The 24,578-nt window shown below is 37.1% G+C and overlaps 2 protein-coding genes across 4 annotated transcripts in view; both read left to right on the forward strand.

The window, feature by feature from the left end:
• The window catches only part of LOC139975651 (UDP-glucuronic acid decarboxylase 1-like), a 79,224-nt gene that overhangs the window by 35,653 nt on the left and 18,993 nt on the right, over nucleotides 1-24,578 (forward strand). For all 3 annotated transcript variants that reach the window (XR_011795821.1, XM_071983738.1, XM_071983737.1), the window contains 3 exons: nucleotides 8,371-8,492; nucleotides 11,345-11,508; nucleotides 21,491-21,551. Coding sequence is in view for 2 of the 3 variants with exons in the window: in XM_071983738.1 (XP_071839839.1) it covers nucleotides 8,371-8,492; nucleotides 11,345-11,508; nucleotides 21,491-21,551 (347 nt within the window). In the remaining variant the exon portion in view is untranslated. The remainder of the gene's footprint in view (nucleotides 1-8,370; nucleotides 8,493-11,344; nucleotides 11,509-21,490; nucleotides 21,552-24,578) is intronic.
• LOC139975650 (zinc finger protein 862-like) lies at nucleotides 11,518-17,019 on the forward strand. Its single transcript, XM_071983735.1, has one exon. It carries the CDS (start codon nucleotides 13,986-13,988, stop codon nucleotides 16,071-16,073), a length of 2,088 nt encoding a protein of 695 aa, XP_071839836.1. The 5' UTR covers nucleotides 11,518-13,985; the 3' UTR covers nucleotides 16,074-17,019.

Consider the following 24,578-nt stretch of genomic DNA (forward strand, 5'->3'; position numbering starts at 1 on the left):
TTGTGTTGTCTGCTGCTCTAAGCCCACATATGCATTTACTAGTTAGTAAGTCACAAAGGGCAATGGGGGAGAGTAATGCAGTATAGCAGATTATCAGTACCACCCTGGAACACATAATAACATGACCCTCTATGACTGGTACATGGCTTTACTGTGGGATGAAACCTCCAGGTTTGACTCGATGGTGTCAACAGTATTGATACACACAGAGTGGTGCATCATGCATGACAATGTTTTCATTCAGAGTTGCTTCAGACTTTAGAGCTAAGCGATAAGTATACAGATATTTATGATTATGAAAAACAAAGATAAGCTGAACATTTGCTGAGCTGATGTTTACCCTAACATCTAGGCCTTATACTTAAATGTAAGCTTAACTAATAAGAATCGTACAATGTACTTCATAATTCATATGTGACAAGGTGTATACAACAAAACATGAATACTTGTTTTTCATATGATAATAGCCAAGGCATGAAGCTCAAAAGAAAGATAAAGCGGTAGGCTACTACTATTGCTTAGCTGGGCCAGTTGTAACAATCTTCAACAGTGGCAGATCTAGCTCAAAGCTGAACAGGGAGGGGTTGGGGGCAGGTGGGCAACATTTGAAGGGGGTGCACGATAGTTGTTATTGCTGACATTGCAAAATAGGACCAAGCATTCAAGTGGAATTTGGGGTATGATCCTCCCGTCCTCCCCTCTGAAAATTGTTTAAATTGTAGACTTAAATGATACTACCTACTGTAAAACAGTTGGATGCCAAATTAGCTATGTAGGGATGTATCCTGTACATCTGTATATTTATTAAATGGTTAAAATATTTGCTGTTTGTTTCAATTATTCCAGACTTCATCTAGGTATGATGGAAAAGTGGAAACCATAAAAGTTATAAAGAATTCTATACCCCTTTTGGGTGATAAAATAGAAAGTTCTTTGCAGTCAATAAGAATACCATTTTCTGAAATATTATGTACGAGTTATTTTTTATTAATAGTTGCAATTTGTTTCTCAAAAGTGTTAGTGAACGCTTGCCAATGCAAATGGTATGCTGGACAGGTAGCAAATGTGGTGAAGCAGAGATTTACTGTATGCGAAATGGTATCAATGAGTGGTCCCTATGTGTGTTTTCTGGATAAGTATGAATTGAGTATGTAGTAAAAAGTGATCAAACATTAACATTCAAAGAATAGTCCAGTTCAAAATGTCTTTTCAATATGTTAAAGCGGAACATAATTTAGCATTCTGGTGAAATTTGTGTTCAAATTCTAATTACCATTTTGAGATCGTTCAGTCTATATACAGATGGAGCAAGTTGATCATTAATTATATTGAATCTCACATAAAGGAGCTGGCAGATTTCACAGTAAAGGGGTCCAATTGTACTTTTCAAATATGAGTTGAGGTAATGCAACATATTCAATTAGAAAAAAAAAATGTGGTACCAGAATAATACAGTTACAGTATATGATTGTATAAATAAAAAAAATAATGATCTTTATGTGGTGTCTTTTTTTTATCTGTGTCCCAAGTCTTTTTATTAAGAGGAACTATATATTCTGGACGGACTAGGGTCCCATATCTTTATACACCTCATTTTCTTGAGGCCTTTTCTTTTAAAATTAACCACCCCTTCAAATATTGTCCACCATTTCTTAGAACAGAATAGTGGAACAAAATAAAAAATAGTTTTGGTTCTACTCCCCATTCAATTTTCACTAATCAGACATTGAATTTCTTTACCTTGAACTTCTAAAGTTCTATCCAATTTGTGATCAAATGTATTATTTCCTTCAAAAACAAAGAAACAAATTCTCCCGTCAGTCAATGTGATTGCAACATTGGAAATCGCCCGTCATCATCTTGTCCAAAACATTGCAGTAATTATAAAAATGTGTGAGTTATTAAGCAATCTTTGATGTTGAACATTATGTCTGTCCACACTTCCATGTCACTTTCGTATGGCAAGCCATTTTAACATTTACCTCACAAATAGACTTAAGTCGAATACATTTCACTTAAGTGGAATACATTCTACTTAAGTGAAATGTTATTCCACTTAAGTAACATGTATTACACTTAAGTGGAATTCAACTTCACTTAAGTAGAATTCCATTTCACTTAAGTGGAAATTGACATTTCTATTTCACTTAAGTGGAAATGCATTCCACTTAAGTGGAATACAATTTCACTTAAGTGGAATAATATCTTTTGGGCGTCAATTTCACTTAAGTGGAATTCTATTCTGCTTCAGTAAAATGCAATTCCACTTAAGATGAAATGTTGATACGGTATGTGGCTTATATATAATCACAATTTAGGGTAATGTTCGTCATTACGCATTCAACTGCCCATCACATATGATGATGTAGTCGATCCTCGTTGCAGGTGTACATCATGGCTATGGCTAATCATTCACATCTAACATTGCAGGAATGCGATCAAATAATTGTTGTTGTTAGAGACACAATTAGAATTGTTGTTTCCTCACTTGCACAGGGGAACAGTCAGTATGATGCACAACAGAGGCGACTTACATCTTGTTTAATTAAGTAACATAGGCAGAACTTTTAACCTTTTAGATAGTGAAACTTTTTACGAAATTTTTACTTTTTTTTTTTACTTTTTTTAGTTTTTTACTTTTGTTTTACTTTTTTACTTTTTACTTTTAAAATTTTTACTTTTAAATTTAAATTTTTACTTTTAAAAATTTTTACTTTTTTTTTACTTTTAATTTTTACTTTTTACGAAAGATTCCATCAAATCAAAAAAAAAGTAATACGTTTTCTTGCCCTTGTCAATGCATTTTCGACTGTAGCTTCAACCACTTTTAATGTATTTGCCATGGCTTTATTTTGGTAATGGTATTCGTCAGGTACCAGGTCAGGTACGTAGGTTCACACCTTGCACGGATGTTAAGTGCTAGCTGGATCCTGATGGACAGCCAAAATTCAGCCGATATACATATCGACACCACGTACGTACGTACACGTATCGCGGCAAGTTGTGTATAATGGCACGCAAAGGCAGGGCAAAGTTTGGCGTTGAATGTACTAGCCAATCACATTCCACTTAAGTGGAATAGACTAGCCAATCACATTCCACTTAAGTGAAATAGACTATCCAATCACATTTCACTTAAGTGGAATGCATTTCCAATTAAGTGGAATTGTATTCCACTTAAGTGATATAGACAGGTCATTCCACTTAAGTGGAATTGTATTCCACTTAAGTAGAATACAATTCCACTTAAGTGAAATGCATTCAATTCCACTTAACTGAGATAGAATTTAGCTTAAGTAAAATGCAGTGACAAGTTGATGAATTCAGCTTAAGTAAACTACAATTAAGCTTAAGTGGAATGGTATTCCACTTAGTGAAATAGAATTCCACTTAAGTTAAATAGTATTCTGCTTAAATGAAATTGAATACCACTTAAGTGAAATGTATTCGACTTAAGACAAATTGTGATGTAAATGATAAAACGGCTTGCCATACGTTCGCTCGATCACCAAAGAAACTTCGTTGAAGGTGAACGAACTTATCGTCATCAATGTTCTGTTATCGCACCATTATTGAGTCTGTATCAAGTCAGTCTTCAAATGTGTCAGGCCAAACATTTTCGTAAGTACAAAACGAAACTAAACAATCACATTTTGACAACTTCCGTCCACCTGCGTGACGTTCGATTTACCGTTACGTTCTTTAACTTAGGAAAAGTATTAAAACTTTAAACTGAAAAGTTTTGTTGGACTGGTGGTACGGATATTTTGATTTATTTTGACCATCTGCTACGAAGTAGCCTTACTTCCATGTGTACATGTAGCACTCTGCTAACGATAGGTCAAAACAATTATTTGACAAGGCGAACGTAACGCTGCTTAAACGAACGTAACGCGGGACGGACAACAAAACGGAACGAAATTTTCAGGTTAACTGTTATTCAGGAATGCCTAAAAATTAAAAATATCTTCAACTGGTGTTATTAAATTTACAGAGAACAAAATTATTGGATTGATATACAATGAGTTTATTAAATGTTTCATGATGCCCATTAATGTATGGGTATACCGGTTGCGCGAAATTTTGTAGTACTTATCCCTACGCCTATTTATTGATCGCAAATTTTGATGCAAAAGTATTTAAGGCTCAGCCACCCACTAAACCTCTTCATATCATTAATCTTTAGATAGTGTTTTCACGGGGTATCCGGGTACCCGCCTACGCGTTACTACCCGGTTCGTAATTTATTACCCAAATCCTACGCAGTGTGATTTTATTTTCTGCTGCAAACGAATGGTTAGGCAAGATTCCCATTGACTTAGTGTGGTGTTAGGCTACCATGTGGTCGCAGATAACAGCAATAACAAAAGTATTCCATGGATACCTTATAATTGCGTCACAATTTCAGCTAATAAACATGGTTACGCTAGATTACCCCATAAACTTAGTGTGGTGTTAGGTGTAAGAAATTGGAAGAATTCTCACAATTATTATTTATTCATTCGTTTATTTCATACAAGGAAAGACTGACAAGGAATTTAACAAGTTTTTACTAATAGATTATAGACGCGATAACTAAAAAATAATAATTTCTTGAAAATTGCGATACAAGAGTGTAAACAATTTTGTACCCGAATACCCGACAGGTACCGATTTTTGGACCCGTGTGAACACTATTCTTAAGACAAGTTCAGGGTCTGGGAGAGAGTGGGCAATGGCTATTGTGTGGCTGCATCAACCTTTCCTGAAGCAGTTTAACTATACCTTCCCTTGAATGTACATGTATACAGTACCTGTATAAAATGGAATAGTTGAAAGCAGGTCCAGAAATGAGAATGAAATTACCCCCTCTACGCACCCACCCCATCCCCCCCCCAAGTTATTGTGATGTATCAGCTGAATAAATCATTTTCTTATTAATCGTAAGTCTGTCCTTCAAGCATGTCCATGGTTATGTTTGCAATGTGCATTTGACATTTTTTTTTGTCCAGGGGTAGCAACCAACATCAAAACAGTTTCTAATTGCATGACATGTAGGTAGAATTTGGATGAATCCTTACTATGCCATGAAAGCATTCAAGTAATCATTTAAAGACCAACTATGGAGACTTTTTGATGAACATAAAATCCCACCATTTTGCATATATATATGTAATCCTTAACTCACTCCAATTACATTGCTGTCATTAACTTTACCAATTTCAGACGTTAACTATGTGAAAAATGGGAAGAAAAGTCAGCTTTTTAGGGAACCTACAGTATTTCAGACATTCCTGAAACATTCCTAAGACATCAGGTGACCATGTGATGTCACCGTTGGTATAACGCACTCACAACAATACTTTCAGTGTGTAAAGTTGTATACTTGAGCTGCCAAAAACATCAACGATATTACTCCTTTCCCCCCGAAATGCCACAATTCTGTGTTGTTGGAGGTTGTAGTTATACCTCAGCCAACAAAAGCATCAGCTTTTTTAGCTTTCCGAGTAGAAGAACCGACGTAAAACGTCGTAGACTTTGGATAAATTTGTGAGATCCATGCAGAAAGATTTTAGCACCCGGAGTATCTCATGCCCATAAGTCCACATGCATGACCCGGCCTCTGTGTATGCTGCAAATGTCTCATTCTGCGAAAATTATATACTTTCGACAACTGTGGCGGACATAGCTAATGTGAAATTAACCCTTTCAAGTCTCCTCATAACACGCCCTTGCCGTTCTTACATGTAACATTATATCACGCATATGTAGACCATGTATATATTTTCTGCTTAAAATTGTCTTAAACTAGTTGTTTACCTTCATATTTTCTTGTTTTAAGCTAAAAGCTTTTCAAACGCTCGAAATTGGAAGTCAAATACAGTACAATTGTGTGCTATCTGTGTATAAACAGTGCCTAGTTTAGCGTTTGATTTTCCTGGTATACCAATTATGACGTCACACAGTGACCAGAGGCTACTTTTGGTCAATCTCTGTTTTCAGACATTCCAGAGGTTCATGTCATGTGACTACCCAAAATGTCCATTTTCGTGGTCATTTTTTGATGGGTTATAGTAGGTTTTCGAAGATTATTTTTACACATGTTGATTATGGGTATGTAAACTCCCAAATTAATGGAAAAACCCATATAAAAAAAACATAGTTGGTCTTTAAGTATGTAAAAAACCAATGATAGCCACAAACATATCCTAGAAAAAAAAGGAAACAAAAAGGGAAAGAGAATCCATTCAATTGGCAGCCTTTCCAATCATATTGAAACTAGGTCAACCGGAAAGGGTGATAGAAGCCCCACGTAGGCCACAGTAACATGATGGCAGACAAGTATCGTAATAATAATAATATAACATGACACTCACCACATAAAACACCCATAAGTCAACTGAACAAGGAGTGGTTCAGCTAGAATATAAAAGTGGCAAAGTAAATCCCTGTAGTTCATATGTGTAAATAACAGAAAGCTGTTGTAGATCTTACACTCAGTGGTTTGATGACTGCTAACGGTAAGTCTGGGATATCCATTCTCTCCCAGAAAATTGAAACTCGTCCCACTACGAAATAGTCTGAAGCTTGTTTGGCCCATTTCTTTTCTCTCTGAGGTCAGTTGGGGTAAGATCATCAATTATGAAAAAGCTATCATTCTCTAGTGATCCCCTTGCTTCCCCTATTGTCTTCAGCTTGTCCTGAAAAAAACAGATTTCCTGGCTATGTCGGCTTCTTCACTTCACACTCTTACCATCTCTGTGAGCAAGTTTGATTTTACAGGTTGGATACCCACTTTCTGTAACACTTGCTGATGCTATTTCCATGCAATCTTCTTTTTCCGACAAAGGGTATCCAACAATTTGCAAATTGTTGCAGTAAGAAAATCTCTCATGGTTGTAAATCCAGGCAGACTGTTTATATCTGTCTGCTTCCAATTGCTCAACTCATTTTGATAAACTTTCCCATAATGATCTTTTTATGTTGTTTTCTTTTTCTACTCTGATACACTGAATATCAAGGGCTGTGCCAAAGTCTCTCTGTACAGTAGCTATTTAAGTTTAGTGAAAATGTTTTGAACCGCCTCCTCCAAGGCATCTAATATTACACTCAGTATCGTAGCATGCATTGTCTGATTCAGCTTGCCTGGTGCTGTAGCATAAGGTTCGGAGTTGACATTGTGTAGGCGATAGGCCAGACTTCTTTTGTATTTTGCTGCTTGACATTTTCCCATTTTAATGTTCAGATGACAGCTAAGAATTGAAAATAGCCGCAACAAGTTATATCCCCACTTTTGTTGGATAAAGATGATGTGAGAGTCATCAAAGTGAAGAAAAATTTGAGAGCCCACAAAAAGCATGTCTACTCTCCTGCCATGTCCTTTGACCTTCCACAATACCAAGGGTCTAATACATGCTTGGTTTCTTGAGACATGTTCTTTCTATTGATACTAAAATACCTCTGGCAACACATCCTGGTAGACTGATTGTTATATCAGAAGACCTAACTAAGAAAGATATACTAGTGTTGTTATATTAAGGGAGCATCATATATTACCAACCAGCTAAGCTTGGAGCATGCATAAAACTATATGCTCTTGATAAGTTTGCTTTCCTATAGAGAAGATAGGGTATGACAGCTGCTTGTCATTCTTATTGTGTGTTCTTATTATTGCTAGTAAGATACCCTATATGCCATATGTAGTTCTGTCCCATCTACTGGCAAAATTGCTCAATTGATGTTGCAATTGAAGGAGGAACTGGCTCATATCAACATGTCACAAATGTGTGGTAAACATCATTTGTTCACACAGTGCTAGAATAAATTTGATAATTTCAACAATAAGAGAGGAATCTGTACAATGATATGGCAGTCATACAAGTGACTATTTTATCATGTAACATTATAGCATCATATATTTTCATCGTATTTCTATCATTTAAGCTCAACACAATTGTATTTGTGATTAAAAGTCCAGTTTTCAGAAGATATTGTAACAAACAACGAAGAATAACAAGATCTCATGGAAAGTACATCTGTACATAACAAAGAACAGTAGAATGTAAACAGAAGCAGAATTATAGAATTATATGAACTGATTTGGTTCAACTTTGCTGCCCAGGGTGTATTTTATTAATTAATAATGATGAAAATGCTATATAAGCTATGTTAGCAAAATCAAGGATATGAGAACTTAAATAATAATGAAAAACTTTCCAAACACAATTTTTTGTTTCAAAATATTGATTGATCATTTAAAATAAACTGGACATAAAGTTTGTGAAATTTCTATGATTTTGGCTGCCTCGGGTGATCGGACACGCCAAATAGTTGCCTTGCAATTACTTCTGTACAATCTGTGAATTGATCCCTTTCTTCTTCTTTTTTTAGACCCACAAGAACATCCTCAGAATGAAGAATATTGGGGACATGTTAATCCTATAGGACCCAGAGCTTGCTATGATGAAGGCAAGAGAGTAGCAGAGACAATGTGTTATGCATATGCAAAGCAGGTATATGTTCCTTATAAATGCAAGTTGTAACAATACATGTATGCTCATTAGCTGGTCATTGCATCTTTTTTTTTATTCCATCAGGCTACAAAATAGTGTTGAAAAAGGTTAAAAACTTTCCTTCTGGGTAATATTAGTTTGTCTCATGCATACCATAACTGTACTATGCAAATATATATATATACATATAAGCATCCTGTTGTGTTATGTGAACAGGTTATGAAAGAATCCTGTTTCAATGAAATTTTTATTTTTCTTGATTAAATGGTAAAGTGTGTTGTGCACAGGACCCTTTGACTAAATTTGATACAAAATTGTTATACTTTTGAACTTGTTAACAAGTACAAAGGTGTAGCTGCAAGAAATGTAGCAATATTACATATGCTACACACTACCAGGTGCGTAGCCAGGAATTTGCTAAGGGAGGGGCGAAACTGTAGTCAAATTATCAGAGCCGTAGATTCGGCATTGCAAACTATCTAAGCGTAGCGCCACCATGGTTGGCGCAAAGCGTACCAGAAAATTTTGGCTGAAAATGCCTCCCAGATCGCTGGAAATGGCACTTCCCAGGCCTTCTAAGTTGCATCATAAGCATTTTCTCTTTTGAAATTACTAGCGATATCATAAAAACACTGAAAAAAATTATCAAAAAATGCTCAAGGGGGGCGGCTGCCCCCTTCGCCCCCCCCCCCCCCCTTGGCTAAGCGCCTGCACACTACATTAGACACATATCATGGTAAGGAATTCTTTTTTGATATCTTTTCAGTACATTTATGCTCTCTAATATTGACATCAAGAAGAAAGCAAAAATCACATGATGGGAAGGAACACCTGACTTTTTTCATTACTTTGTATAGAAATTTATCTGCAAACTGTGAACAATGGTAGTGAATTTTTATTCAATTTAAATTCCTGGGCCAGGTATTTATAGCTTGGAAAAATTAAGAATGTTCATGGTCAGAAAAAATGTTTTTTTCCCTGGAACATAAATCCGACTAAGTCGGATTTTCCTTCGTGGAACGCATTGTAGGGGGGTGTCTGAAAGGGGATGAGCCCCCCTCAGAAGCAGAAGCTGAACCTTTTTGAAAATTGAAGACCCAATTGACGCGATTTGGTGGCCCATTTTACAGTGATTGCCAGTGTACTACTCATGTGTTAAACCATGTTACAGTAGCACATGAGTCGTTTTGTCGCAACTTGAATCCCGGTATCGTAACTTCAACCAGTATTTTCCTCAACTTTCATCATTGGTTCAAAGCACTTAGTTACGAGACTGTCAATCTCATAAATTCAATATGCATAGCCTAGGCTACAGTATGTACATACTCTGACACGTACGGTTATAAAAAATAACACACTCTATTAGGGCTTTTGTTTTTTAACATACACTTCCAAAAGAAAAGCACAAACCTTGGAAAAAAGCAACCCACACTATCCTTCTTCATACTCGACGTAAGATATAAGATTATCACGTTCGCACGTGGATTAAACTAGTAACCCGTACCCAAAAAGAAATTGGGAGTTCCACACTATTCCATGATATTGGAATAGGGCAACCCCTTCAAGTTCAAAAGTTCACAATGAAAAGTTTCTAACTATCAACAAGTCACATGTTTGGAACTTCAGACAATAAGAATGTAACATAGGAGCTACATAAATACGGGATGATAAACTACATACATAAGAATAGTACAGATTTATTCATATCGTTAATTGCTGTTGTTTACTCCAGAAAATATACTTTCAATATGTACAATATCAATCTTTCGTACAAAAAATCTTAAAAATTAAAAAAGTGGGGAAAGAAAGATAACTATAAATGACAATTCAATTTCATTACAGCATCAACTCTCAAGTACCGCACAGCAGTGTGTACCAGTACCGTACCCTAGGCTATAATAATATACAGTTCCAGATTTAAACTGGATATACTCCCTGGGGTTTTGGCTCAAAATTTATTAAATCTTTATAATTATTATAACAAAATGGGGTGAAATGCATAAGGTTAAGATTTTGTACATGGGAACCTTCACAATCAACGTTTGAAGGAAAAATAAATAACGAAATTTTCAGAATAACTTTGAAGTCCTGTAACATGCTGAGCCTAAGTAACGTTCGATATTTGGTGTAGCCTAGGTCACGTAGTGCACGTAGGCCTATATTGACCCGCAGATAGTGACTGACGGTAAATCGGTAATAATAGAGCTTAATGTGCTAATGTAATGGTTCACATATGATGTTTTATTGTGGGACACTAATTTCTTTTCATTTTCCTTTCCATCTTTCTTTCTTTTTTCCTCCCTCTTCATGTTTTTGCTGCCTGTTTTTTTATCTCTGCTCCAAAATTTCCCACGAGTAATGAAGATTTATTTTTTTATCTCTGCTCCAAAATTTCCTGTGAGTAACTAAAATTTCCCGGGAAAGAGGTTCCTGTGTAACCTCCTTTTTTCTGGCCTGAGAATGTTTACAGTCATCTTCCTGCTCCAATCGCTACTAGAAAATATGCAAAATGACAAAAAGAGTAACTAGGAAATTATAAACAGTGAATGAACAAACATGAACAAAGAACTATTGGCATCCATGAACATACAATTGACTGAGAAATTATGAGAAAAATGAAGCAAAGAAGATATTGGGCAACACTTTTGATAAGAGAAGCAGTTATTGCAATTAAGTAAGTTTTAGCAACCACTTTTCATTGACTCAATTGAAGTTTTGTCACTACTTCAGTCTTTGTGAGTGTTTGGATCATCATGCTGTCACTCTTATATTGATGAATTCCATTTTCTTTTGAAGATACTGAGGTAATGTTAACATACTTCTGTCTCACTTATGTTTCACTGTCACTCTAGGAAAATGTTGAAGTACGAGTAGCTAGAATATTCAACACCTTTGGTCCCAGAATGCACATGAACGATGGTCGAGTGGTCAGCAATTTCATCATCCAGTCTCTCAAGGGAGAGCCAATAACAATATTTGGATCTGGCAAGCAGACTAGGTCATTCCAGTATGTTTCGTAAGTACCTGTATTATAGCTCTAGTTTATGAGCTATGTGACAAGCAAACATGTAATTGCTTGGATTGTTGCCACAAATACTATGTGAACCCTCAGAAGACAGTTATTTTCAAACTAACATCAGTCAATTCTGACTGCAAAAGTAACATTTAGCAAATGATCAGTAGTTGACATCATACTATTGTGATAAGATAGAACCAAAAGTAAACAGTGATTCAGATATGAACAACCTTGGCTGTTATTTGAAAAAAGATATGTCCATTAGACAAGTTTCTGGTAACATATACTGTATGCCTAGAGTTGCACCACATCATCAGTAGTTCACCTTAACAACTAGTTCAGTGGGTAATTGTCATTAAAGTGCTTTAATTTGTGAATCCATTATGTTTAAACTAGGGTTGTGCGGGATCCCGGTAGTCGAGTGAATACCGGTATCCCGATCCCGGTATTGACTAATCCCGATCACAGTGCAATGTGTAACTACTACCGGTATTGGGAAAACAAACGGTTATTACATTCGTTTCGGTATCATTCCCGGGAATCCCAGAAAAAATAAAAATATCTACGTGTTACTTTTTGAAATAAAGAAAACAAAACACGTTTATTTCTGGTTTCTGTGTTCTTAGTTTGAATAATATCTGATCAATTTACACACTGGCCTAGTCCTTTATATTAACGAATCAACTTTTCACGTAGTAATTTGGACCTCTAGGCTACACCAAATATCGAACGTTACTTAGGCTCAGCATGTTACGGGACCTCAAAGTTATTCTGAAATTTGTGTTATTTATTCTTCCTTCAAACGATGATTGTGAAGGTTCCCATGTACAAAATCTTACCCTTATGCATTTCACCCCATTTTGTTATAATAATTATAACGATTTAATAATTTTTGAGCCAAAACCGAAGGGAGTATATCCAGTTTAAATCCATCTTAGCACGGGACTGTATGTTAAGATAGCCTAGGGTACGGTACTGGTACACAGTGCAGTACGGTACTTGAGATTAGATGCTGTAATGAATTGGATTCGTTTATTAATGCGTTCCACGATGTCATTTCTAGTTATCTTTGGCTACTTTTTTTAATTTTTAAGAACTTTTGTACGAAAATTGATATCGCACGTATTGAAAGTACTGGTTATTTTTTGAAGTAAACATCAACCGATTAACGATATAAATAAATATTTACTATTATGTATGTAGTTTATAATCCCGTATTTACGTAGCCTACATCGAAAGTTACACGTATACACCTTGCAAGAAAGCCACGATAACCTTAAATGAAAAAACAACATTTTGCACTTGAGGTCTAGACCCAGTACTTCTTGATACATTGAGTTTCCAATTACTAGTCAAAAATATTTTCTGTAAAAAAAAAACGTATGATATTTTTCACAAAAATTGATGATTAGATAAGTGCTTCCTCAAAATCAAAGAGCCGCCCCGAAATTCGCTCCGCTTACTTAAAACTTCCATATATATTACACGTGGAAAACCCTGAGTTTTTACACACATAATTCCCATTGACATTGGTCACGGAACATAAGTAGGTCATGGATATTCGAACTTGGCAACTTGCCCAAGTTCATTGCACCATGGGAACGACAACACATTGAACACGATGGTAAATTTTCCCGCCATCTGGACGCAGAGTGTAAATTTTGGTGTAATATGAAAATTATGAATGGTACTGCGCTGCTCTGTTAAAACTTAAACTATTGCGACACCAGGGCATATTTTAACCGGGTTCGCATCGCAGTTTGCGAGTCGAAATAGCCTGTTTGCGAATCATTTCCCTAGTTGATTCGCAAGTTCTGCGAATCAAGAATCGCTACGTTTTTCCATCACCAATATAGCCTAACTGGAAATCGCAATCAAGTTGCTAATGCATGTTTTACACAGCGCCGTAGTATGTACTATATCAATGACAGTCGTAGTCCGCGAACGGGCGCTACGTATGTGCGGGCAGTATAAATTACTAGAAGTATGGTCATTGATACATCCGTACTGTACCAGTACCACTATGATACGGACCATCGCGTAACTGATATTGCTAATGATATATGTTGTGGGATGTGGGCGCTGTTCAAGTATCGGTGCGGAGCTAGGGCAGATGCTTCTTCCAGTAGTTTATACCTCTTTGGGTTATGACGTAACTCAACGTTTGTTGTTGTCACGTACGCCAATCGCATGCTTGGCAGCCGCGCGCAGTGCACACAGTAATCATTTTGGTGAACATTGCAATACCACGTTGTGGGCTACTAGCCTACTGGTGCTGGCTATAGGCTAACATTACAATAATAATATTGCACTGTGTAGTACTGTAGTTTCACTAGCGGCCAGAATGTAATAGGATTATCGGATTTATCGCCATCGGTTGAACAGAAATTACATTGTTACAGAATAAGGAGTTCAGGATTTGTGATCGCGCAGTTTCCACAGATTCCGTTTTGTAATTTACTTCCGAATACTTCGTCATGGCAGTTAAAGGTTTAAAGGAGGAAACGGCTAAGAAATGGATTTCGGAGAACAATTGGTCGTGGCTGGAATATGACTTGACTCCTGGCGCGAGTAGGTTAGTTGAGCGACTGGGGTGTCGTGTGTGTTTTGATGAGAAGGAGAGGGTCAGGGCCCTACGGAACTATTCCAACTCTTTTGTCGAAGGGATCACAGGATCCGCAATGAAAAAAGACAATGTGAAAAAGCACAGCAGGACGGAGATGCACGTAAAGGCAATTGCCCTTTCAAGAGGAGTCAAGAGAACCCTGTCAGAAATATACAGCTCGACACCATTGGGCAAAGCCTTCAAGAAATCCAATTCCGATGAGGAATCTTGCGTGAGTAAACTCATTGAAATCTCATATATGCTCGCCAAAGAGGAGCTTCCATTCTCTAAATTCCCTAGTGTATGCAAAACTGAAAAACGACATAAGGTGCCTCTTGGGACCAAATACATAAATGAGGAAAAGTGTAGTGAGTTCACCACATACATCGGACAGGCATTTGAGGATGAACTAGTGCAAGAGCTCAATCAGTCGCCGTACATCACAATTCTGACCGACGGATCAACCGATGCAAGTGTTATAGAAAAGGAACTAATCTATGTTCTATATCTGACGGAATCAGGTGAAACGGCATGTAGATTCTTCAAACTGTCTGATGCACATGATGCTACAGGACAAGGCTGGAAACAGACTATAATTGATGCATTCCAGGAACTTGGTGTGAAAAACATGCAAAATAAGCTTGTTGGATTATGCTGTGATGGTGCTAGTGTGAACATGGGGAGGAATCGTGGACTGGCAGCATTACTCAGACAAGACTCGCCTTGGTTAGTCACAATGCACTGTATGAATCATCGTCTGGAGCTTGCCCTGAAAGACGCTTTCTCTCAGTATTATGTTGAACAGATCATTGACATACTAACTGCAATTCACTCCACATATGGGAGAAGTCCCAAGAGGCTTCGGGACTTGAGAACCCTGGCAGAAATTCTGGGGGAGGCTGTTGTAAGACCTGTTCGTGTCAGTGGTACAAGGTGGGCACAACACAAAAGCAGAGCATGTGATGCCCTGATCAGGTCTTATAGTGTGATAGTTTCCCATCTGGAGAACCTTGTCACTGAGAGTAATGCCATTGACACAGCAAAATTCAGAGGCTACCTCAAGAAGTTAAAGAGCTGTAGGTTTGTCCTGAATTTGCTATTTTTTCGAGAACTTCTGGAGCCTGTCACTCGTTTGTCCTGTAATCTGCAAGGTGATGTGTGTGACCTTCCTTTCGCAAAGGCTGGGGTTGAGGCTCTGCTTGGTAATCTTGACGATATCGTGAATGGAGCTGCAGCAGGTGTGAGCAGATCATCTGGGTTCCTGAGTGAATCTGAAGTCTCATTTCAAGCAGAGCCAAACAATGTTTGTTTCAAAGGTGTCCGCCTAACGGATGTAGAGGCTAGCCTACGGACAATTGAGGAGGATGTTAGGGGATATGCTGCCAGCCTCAAACATTGTATTGAGCAGAGGTTCGAAGACCTACAGAATGAGAGGATCTTCAAGGGACTGGTGCTATTGGACCCTGCTCTCTGGCCCAAGAATAAAGAGTCTCTAACAGAGTTTGGGAAGGAAGAACTCTTACAGGTGAAGACACATTTTGATGGCCTGTTCCAGCTTCACAGTGTCAGGCCTGATGCATTAGAAAGTGAGTTCACTGAGATGAAGCTGTTCTGGTACAGTAACCTGTCCCATCTCAGCAGGGCTGACTTCTGGTCAGCTGGCTACAGCATCTTGAAGACACAATATCCCAATCTACTGCATGTGTTCATTGTGCTGAAACTTCTGCCTGTATCAAATGCCAAAGTAGAGCCGGCATTCTCATTCATGAGGAGAGTGAAAAGTGACTGGAGAAATAGCCTCAGCGAGAGCACCCTGAACCATCTCCTCCGCATCGATATAGATGGGCCTGATTTCGATGACTTTGATCCATCTGCTTCAGTCAACATGTTCTTCTCTGATAAAGTCAGGAGGAGTGGACCTGCTGGAGTCGCTGGAGCGGCTGGACCATCCACAAGCTAATTACTCACTGTAGAAGACTGTAGTTGTAGAAGGATGGTAGTTGTGGTAACTTGGTAAGTACGTCAAGTTATCAACCATGATACCAATCATACCACCTTCAGTTCAAATTTGAAAGAAATGAGAAACGGATACCACCTGCATTTTCACACAAGGAATTTATTTATATGTCCTCCTTTTGATGCATACTTTGTGGAATGATAGCACCAGGCGTATCTAGGCTACAGTACATACATTTATACATAAATGAGAAATGAAGATTACTAGATTCACAAATTTCTCAATGCTAATCGATTTTTATGCAGTGCTAATCAAAATGGCAGTTGGTTAGCAAAACGTGCTAATCAATTAATTTCGCTTAAAATATGCCCTGTGCGACACAAACAAATTTTGGGAAGCTGTTGTAGAAGTAACTTTTGTATCAAATGTAAAGTACTGTATGGTAGGCCTACTATAATTTATAAAAGACGGTTTTCCTCAGGTGATGGGGAAAAGGGGTGTTCCGGTGAACTCGATCTCTTTGTATAGTACTTGGATACTTAAAATGACCATGTACCTGCAGTTTCTATTTCTCTTTAGTAAGCTCTACTTAGCATTTTTATCCTACTTAGCATTTTTATCCTTTGTGGATCTTTATTGGAATAAATATGAAATGTATTGTTTGACGCCAGTATTTAACGGTAAGCATTTCTTAAATTGTTGACTGAGCTTCAAAATCCATTTTCAAACAAGTCTGTTAATTTTCATGAAGGTTTTTATAAAAATCGACATACAGCTAGGGAACGAAAGTTGTTCTATATTATCCAAATAAAATACATGTTTCTTGTTCTGAGATATGAAAAAAAACGGGCGGCCATTTTTCTTCTTTTCATGCGCTGATACTAGTTTGGAATATGTTCCAACCTTTACAAAATAATTTTAAGGATACTTTAGATTTCTTGTTATCCGAATAGAAACTCGGGAATCAGGAGAAAGGCGGCCCATTGCGCAGACGAGAAACATTTTTGTGTTTAACCGGCCCTGCTTCAAATTTGTTGGGTGGAAGTTTTTTTTTTTTTTTTCATTCTGTTGGAACCAATGGTAAATTATATAAAAAATTGACACAAGAAACGCTTAGTAACACTTTATTATTTCTTCAAAATTTTGCCAACTATTCAAAGTAAACCTGTTCTCGGTGGAACATGGCGGAAATTGTTTGTCAACGAGTTTATACGCGATGGTACATGTTTATACGACCATGTGCGCGTACACATGTCCAGTTATACGTGAGCGGTACTGTAGGCTATGGACATGACATTGAGTCTCGTAACTAAGTGCTTTGAACCATAGATGATAGTTGAGAAAAATACCCATTGTAGTTACGATACCGGTATTCATGTTGCAACACTACCGGTTGTGTGAAATCCGACTACTGCACAATGCTAGTTTAAACTGTCTGCAGGTGCTCTTTTGTAAGCAATTATCAGTTGGGGAAATTTGGAATCCAGCAGGTCCATCTCTTCAAGTCCAATTTTCATTAGTGCATTTTTTATGTCACAGGTTTTGTTTTGTGGAATTTATGTCAGTTTTAAGTGTGGTGGCTCTTTGGTCATGAGCATTTAAAAAGATAGTTCTCTTGGTAAGAAATATGCCTTCATTGGCAGCATTTATATCTTCCAAATAATTGTTTCTGTAAGAATGTTCTTACCTATTTTACAGACCAGGGTACTTCAAAGTATCCCCTTTAAGCCTTTAAAGGTGGCTAAAGGGAACTACAGTGTTTCTATCTAAGTATTGATATGTTTCAAGGGCCTAGGGTAAGTTTCTTTTCCAATAGTCTGCTAGCCTGAAACATTTGCTTGACTTCCCGCAGTGCAGGCAACTTTTGTCTGTAAAATGCACCATTTAATTGAAGAAAAATTCTGTTTGAAGTCAGCTTGGTTAACAGTGTAGGGAATAATCTGAGATTTTATTAAACTCATAGAGGTCATTGCAGTTCCTGCAAATGTTTCTTGGACTGACTTCAGAGCTAAGTGGAGTGTCTTTTGGAAGTGACAACAACTTTGAGTCACAATTAAAGCTGTTTCTCCAAAAGTCAGAAAATGTATGCAGTTATTGGAGTTTGTCAAGAGAGATTGATTTCCATAGTCCAAACTAAGCATGATAAGTATCCTGAAGGTGGGTCTATAGGTCTGTGGTTTGATGGTCCTATGCCATGTTTTGTCACTAGAGTAAAATACTGCGGACGTTTCTCATCAATTTCTCTTGAAGGAGTAATGTATCAAATATTTAGTATCCATGGTTATAACACTCTGGAGTTTCTCATAATGGGAATTTCAACTGCCTCATTTGATAATCAGAAAAAATAAAAGACAAAACACATTGCATGTTTAAGGAGCAGACAGAGCACCTCAAATTACGAAAAAAAAGTAACAAATTGTAACCACGATATTCTGAGTTTGGATGTTTAAAATCCAAGAGTTAGTGATAAGGGTCCTTTAGAGCTGAGGTGGTAAGGAACAAGTCCATTATACATTGCCATTGTGGTAAAAAAAAAAAGAACAAAAATCACTATCGAAGCATATGAAATCCGCGAGGTGGCTAGGCTGCATTGTGACATACACTTACAATGTTAGGATAGAATTTGGTTTAGTAACACAAACAAGGGAAAAAAGAAAAAAGTTTTGTTTCAAAATACATCTAGCGAAAATTTTGCTACTGCCCCCCAAAAAGGGAGTGGAACAACTTATTTTTAAGCCTAAACAATAGCTAACAAATTCAACCGTTTTAAGACCACCTTAAGAAAAATCTTTGATTATCTGATAATGACAAACACGATCAGATTTATAAGGCTAAACAAATATAAAAAGTAAGGAGTTGATCTTTGTCATAACGTCAGCACCTGGTAATGCCATTGTCTACAGTAATCGTTAAATAAGGGGAGACTTACCGACTTGACAACTGTAATACCACTTAGTACATTTAAATTGCACTTAAGCCAAACCTTGATTAAGCTATTCATTTTTGCTAAAGCGTTTTCGTAACTCTTACTGAATCATCTCTACTGTAGTTCACTTTGCAAATCATCGATATACCTTCTTTATTCAATGCTTTCATGTCTGTTACATTCTAAATGCTAACTAAGAGACACAACACTCTTTGTTTCTCTGCTTTTTTATTTTTTATAGGAAGCATGCAAAATAGTTTACCCTGAATATCCATATAAAGTTAAGTCTTCAAAATTGAGTTTCGTTTGGAAGAGTTAACACAGTGTCAGGACAATGCAGGGTACATTCATAATCATATGTCTTTGATATTGGTCAATTCTCCATAACCCTTGTAGTAATTTATGGTCCAAATACCGACTTGCCAGATTTCTTTGTAGTAATGTTGTAGAAAGAAACAATTACCACACTGTCCAAATGAAAAGTATAATTAATATCTCTTCAAACATTCCCACCTGCTTTCACAACAAAAAGTTCCCAATGTAGGTCCATCCTCTTTTTGGTACAATTTCCTCAAATTACTGAAGCAGTTTCTCTGTTGACCCATCACATTTTACATTGGTTTTCTATCACATCTCTTTTACCTCTGAGTCATGAGAGAGCTGTACATAAAACTTTCTCCTGGTCACTATATAAAAAATCTCACATGGATGGGACGTGGTCTTCTAGTATTGATGGGAACGGGACCAACTGTAGACATATGGCTCTTTCAATCTCAGTGTCATCAAATCCCATAAGTATACTCAGCACCTCTCGTTTAACCCATAGCTCACATGGTATTTCATTTGACTCTGAAACACTGTGAAAACCAAGATTGTTTTTGACGAGAAAATTATTGGAATAAGTCTCTTTGGGAATTGCTTGGGACAACAAGAGTGCAGCCAGTGCTTCAATGATTCTGTGACATAATTGTTGTTCATCACTTTCCTCTAAGGGATATATTTGTATAGCACAGAGATACCATTTTCCAGTGTGCAATCAGAAGTAGAATGTACATCTATACCTAGCATCAGTTGGAAAGAAATGATGTTACATCTTGTCTTGTGCCATCTATTACAATTACAGAGACTAGAATGTAGCATTATTAGGGACAAGTCAATTTTTTGGGTGAATAGACCCATAGTCACACTAGCCAAATAGCTATTGTTTTTTTTTATTTCTTTAAAAAGTAGTCGCTCAAGAATAGGCTCTTCTACATGACAGGCTTTTCAGTTGGCCTTTCTTGTAGATATTCATGGTCTGACCAAGCCCACCCCTGTGATCAAGATATAATCTACACACATGTTTTTTGTTTAAATTACAACTGACTCTTGGTCCCTGCCAAGTGGGACCTAGGTCAACCAAGCAGCCTGTGAGTGAGGAGCCACCTTTCCCAGAAAGGGGCTCCTGGACCTCAAAATCTTAATTTCACCCTTGCATATGTAGCATTTGATGTTTTTTCTAACAGGAGAATTGTGGCTTCTCAAGAATTATTAGTACTTATAAATAAGCATTTGATGTTTTTTCTAACAGGAGAATTGTGGCTTCTCAAGAATTATTAGTACTTATAATAGGAATCAACTGTATTATATTCCACTCATTCATTCCCATGTGATGAATTCAATTTTCTTTTTTTCCTTTAATTAATTACAGCTTAAGGTGCAAGTAATTCCTGAGTGAAATTGACAACTTCACTTGCCCAGTTATCTGATCTTAATGTATTCTTTTCATACTGATCCATTTTGGTGGTCAAGATACAAGCAAATAAATCCAAGTGGGCCAACTGCCTATTAACCCATTTTAAGTGTTATTAACAATATATCTCTGTCTGTTTAGCTTGGATGAAGGTCAAACCACCTTAATGAGTACAAGAAAACATCTTCTTTCCAGATGTCAAAAGCTTATATGATTTATAAAAACAGTAACTACAAAAGAATAGCTTAAGTGAACTTCATTTATAATATTTGCATCCACCTTACTGAGTACAGCAAAATGTAGATTTTTGTGAAAAATCTAAAAGTCATTGAGGTTGCCAGAAGTCAAAGTCATAATAAACATGAATAACTCCAAAGTGAGTGAATTTCATAATTAGTATTGCAGATTCACCGTAGTGACTGTGCCGTAACCCTATTGTTATTTGTGAAAGTCAAAATTTGCAGTTGAAACTTAAAACATGTGTATGTAGTGTTACCTTTTATGTTTTCATTGAAAACATAGCAGGTTATCATAAAGCTTGTTTGCTTTCTAGTTTTCAAATAATGTGACCTTGCTGCTGGCTTGATTGCCACCACAAATAATTTCATATCACAGTAAACTTGTATCTGTTTAATGTTTATTGATATTTATCTTTGGATTTTGTTAAATAAATATACTGACCCTGATCTTAACATGTAGTTATAGTTAATTTGCACTTTAGAATGTTGATTCATATTTTTGTTTGTATTTTTTTTAATACAGTGACCTTGTTGCTGGTATGATTGCCCTCATGAATAGTAATATATCATCACCTGTCAATTTGGTAAGTACTCAGGCTCTCTCTCATTCTTCTACTGGAGGTTAATTTTTTGAATCAAGGCTCAGAAAGTGACTGTTTGGATGTTGATTTGTACTAAGGGGCCTTTTCAAAACTCGCCATTGCGGTATGCCGCGGAAGAGCACAGCTCGTGTGCACTCAGGTGTGTCTCAATATTGCAGCAAGCTCAAGTGATCACTCCCGAGCCTTTTTGAAATACAACAGAGCTAGCATGCACTTAATCTGCATAGAGTTACAAAGAAAGCACTGCTGCTAGGAGCAGAAACGATCCATACCCTCAGTCCAGGAAGTTATTATACTGTAGTGATTTACCGAGTTCGACCTACTGTTTCGTCAAGAAAGTGTTTCCCCACCTATTGTTGTTTACAACATCGTAACTACAACTATCGTAATACAAGCACAATTGTCAAATTGGTAGGCAATGAGCTTATCCTAGGCCTACATCGCGCAACATTAACCAACGGCCCACAATAAACTTTCAAGAAAGAAAAGCTTGACTTTTTGTTGAAATTGTCACTTCCTAACAAAATTGGATGTTAATTATTTTTTAAATTTATGGTATATAAAAAAGAGGTCTTCAATGCAACCTCTTGGGAAAAACTGTCTCCGTTTGTACATTCTGTTTATTCGCCGGTATCGAGCACTGAGTTACGGCCAAGTCACACAGTTACATAAAAAGCCTAGCCTTCTACGTGTGAAATAGCGTTATGTGCAGCGCGTTCCAATATGGAAGTGATTCCAGCATAACTCTCGTCTTGTAGCGCTAGTTTCCGTCAAGAAAGGGGTCCGTGGCTTCGGCCTTAATTATATTTAGCTGCTCAATATGTACTGCGCTTGTTGCTTAGTATATGTGCACTGAATGTAATTTTATCAAACAGAGGGCAAGCAGATCGAACCTATAATACTGTACGCGTGCTTTCCATCGTCGGCATAAATTTTGTCTGGGTGTTTTAATACCGATAACTTTTAGAAATCCATTTATAGCATCCAAATTGACTAGCACATAAAACTTTTCGCCAGAGAATTCTTTTTTATGTATCCTTTTACACAACATTCTGTTACGTTTGAATTTGATACCATCATAAATTCAACACAACTTTATTATTTTTCACCTTTATCGACCAGACTATAAGGACTTTGCAGGAAACAGACTAAATGATACCCATCGTTAATATATTGAACGCAATCTTTATTACAAAACATTTCTTAAGACAAACAGCAAGAAAATATAAAGAAATTATTGCCTTAGAACACAACATGTATTGGTCAATAAACTACAAGTCTTCGTCCATCTGTCGTTGATTGTCAGTATGTTGAATTGTTATAAAGAAGAGAGTGGTTTTATGCACAGGCCAGGGAGACCGGAATAATATAAGGTATAAAACCTTCTCAATCATTTCTATTTGCTTTGTTTCTTTTATTAACATGTTAATAACTTCATATAATTAACATTACTACTAACATCGCACTGCCGCCGCTGCTTATGCTTGCTCTCCGCTTCTATTGGATCAGAAAACAGTTGTTACTACTACTATCTATCTATCTATCTATCTATTATGCAGGCCCAAGTTTCACACTAGCCGCGATATTGCGCAATTTGATTGCATTTGGAATATACGATTAGTAAAAAGCCATTTGCGATTAATATTTTTTAGTTTACCCGTCTATAAACCATAAACATCTCGTAAAATTCCTTGTCAGCTTTCCCTTCTATGAAATAAACAAATGAATAAATAATAATTTCTTTCACATGGTAGTCTAACACCACACTAAGTCAATGAGAAATCTAGCTAAGCCTAACCATCCGTTTATTTATTGAAATTGTGACGCAGTTATAAGATATCTATGGAATACTTTCATTATTGCTGTTACAGTACGTTTGACCACATGGTTGCCTAACAACACACTAAGTCAATGGGGTAATCTAACCTAGCCATCTTTTTATTAGCTGAATTTGTGACGCAGTTATAAGATATCCATGGAATACTTTTGTTATTGCTATTATCTTCGACCACATGGTAGACTAACGCCACACTTAGTCAATAGAAAATCTGCCTAACCATCGGTTTGCAATTTTATTTTTTTAATTCAAACTGCGTAGGATTCGGGTAATAAATTAGGAACCAGGTAGTATCCACCGACGGGATATCTTCGTTATTGCTGTTATCTTCGACCACATGGTAGCCTAACACCAGCCTAAGTCAATGCGAAATCTGCCTAACCATCGGTTTGAAATTTTTTTTAAATCACACTTTGCGTAGGATTCGGATAATAAATTAGGGACCGGGTAGTATCGCGTCGAGCAGGTACCTACATTATTGCTGTTATCTTCGACCACACGGTAGCCTAACACCACACTAAGTCAATGGGAAATCTGCCTAACAGTAGGTTTGCCATTTTTTGTTTTTTTTTTTTAAATCACACTTTGCGTATGATTCGGGTAATAAATTAGGAACCGGGTACAGTATCGCGTCGGGCGGGTACCCGGATACCCCGTGCAAACACTATTTAATACCGTAACTAATTATTATTGTGGACATAGGCGTACGAGGCGGGGGGGCAGACTGCCCCCCCAAATTTCCAGAGGACAAGAAATTCGGGCAAAAGTCCTGAAAAATTCGGGCAGCCTAAGAGGAGAAAAAAATACATATATATATATTTTTTTATATATATACAGTAGCTTGCCCGAATCTTTTCAAATTTTTGCCCGACAATTCCATGATTTTCTTTACTTAGCATCATGATGCCCGAATATTTCCGTGTAACACCACCGCAAGCGCAGTTCATCTGGGCTACCACGCTTTTTGCACGATCAATTTTTTTTCTAACTAGTCAATTGTATACCTGGACCAAGGGCGGCGGAACCGGGGGGGGGGCGCAGGGGGCAGGTTAAAAATGTGCCTTTTTTTCTACATAAAAATTGAGGTGCCTCAAGTTTGCAAGAGGCCAGGGAACCAGAATGAACACTCGAGAAGGGCCGTTTCCGACCATCTGAGGGGTTTGTAAAACCAA

The sequence above is a fragment of the Apostichopus japonicus genome, chromosome 11, assembly GCF_037975245.1.
Source record: "Apostichopus japonicus isolate 1M-3 chromosome 11, ASM3797524v1, whole genome shotgun sequence".
Lineage (NCBI taxonomy): Eukaryota > Metazoa > Echinodermata > Holothuroidea > Aspidochirotida > Stichopodidae > Apostichopus > Apostichopus japonicus.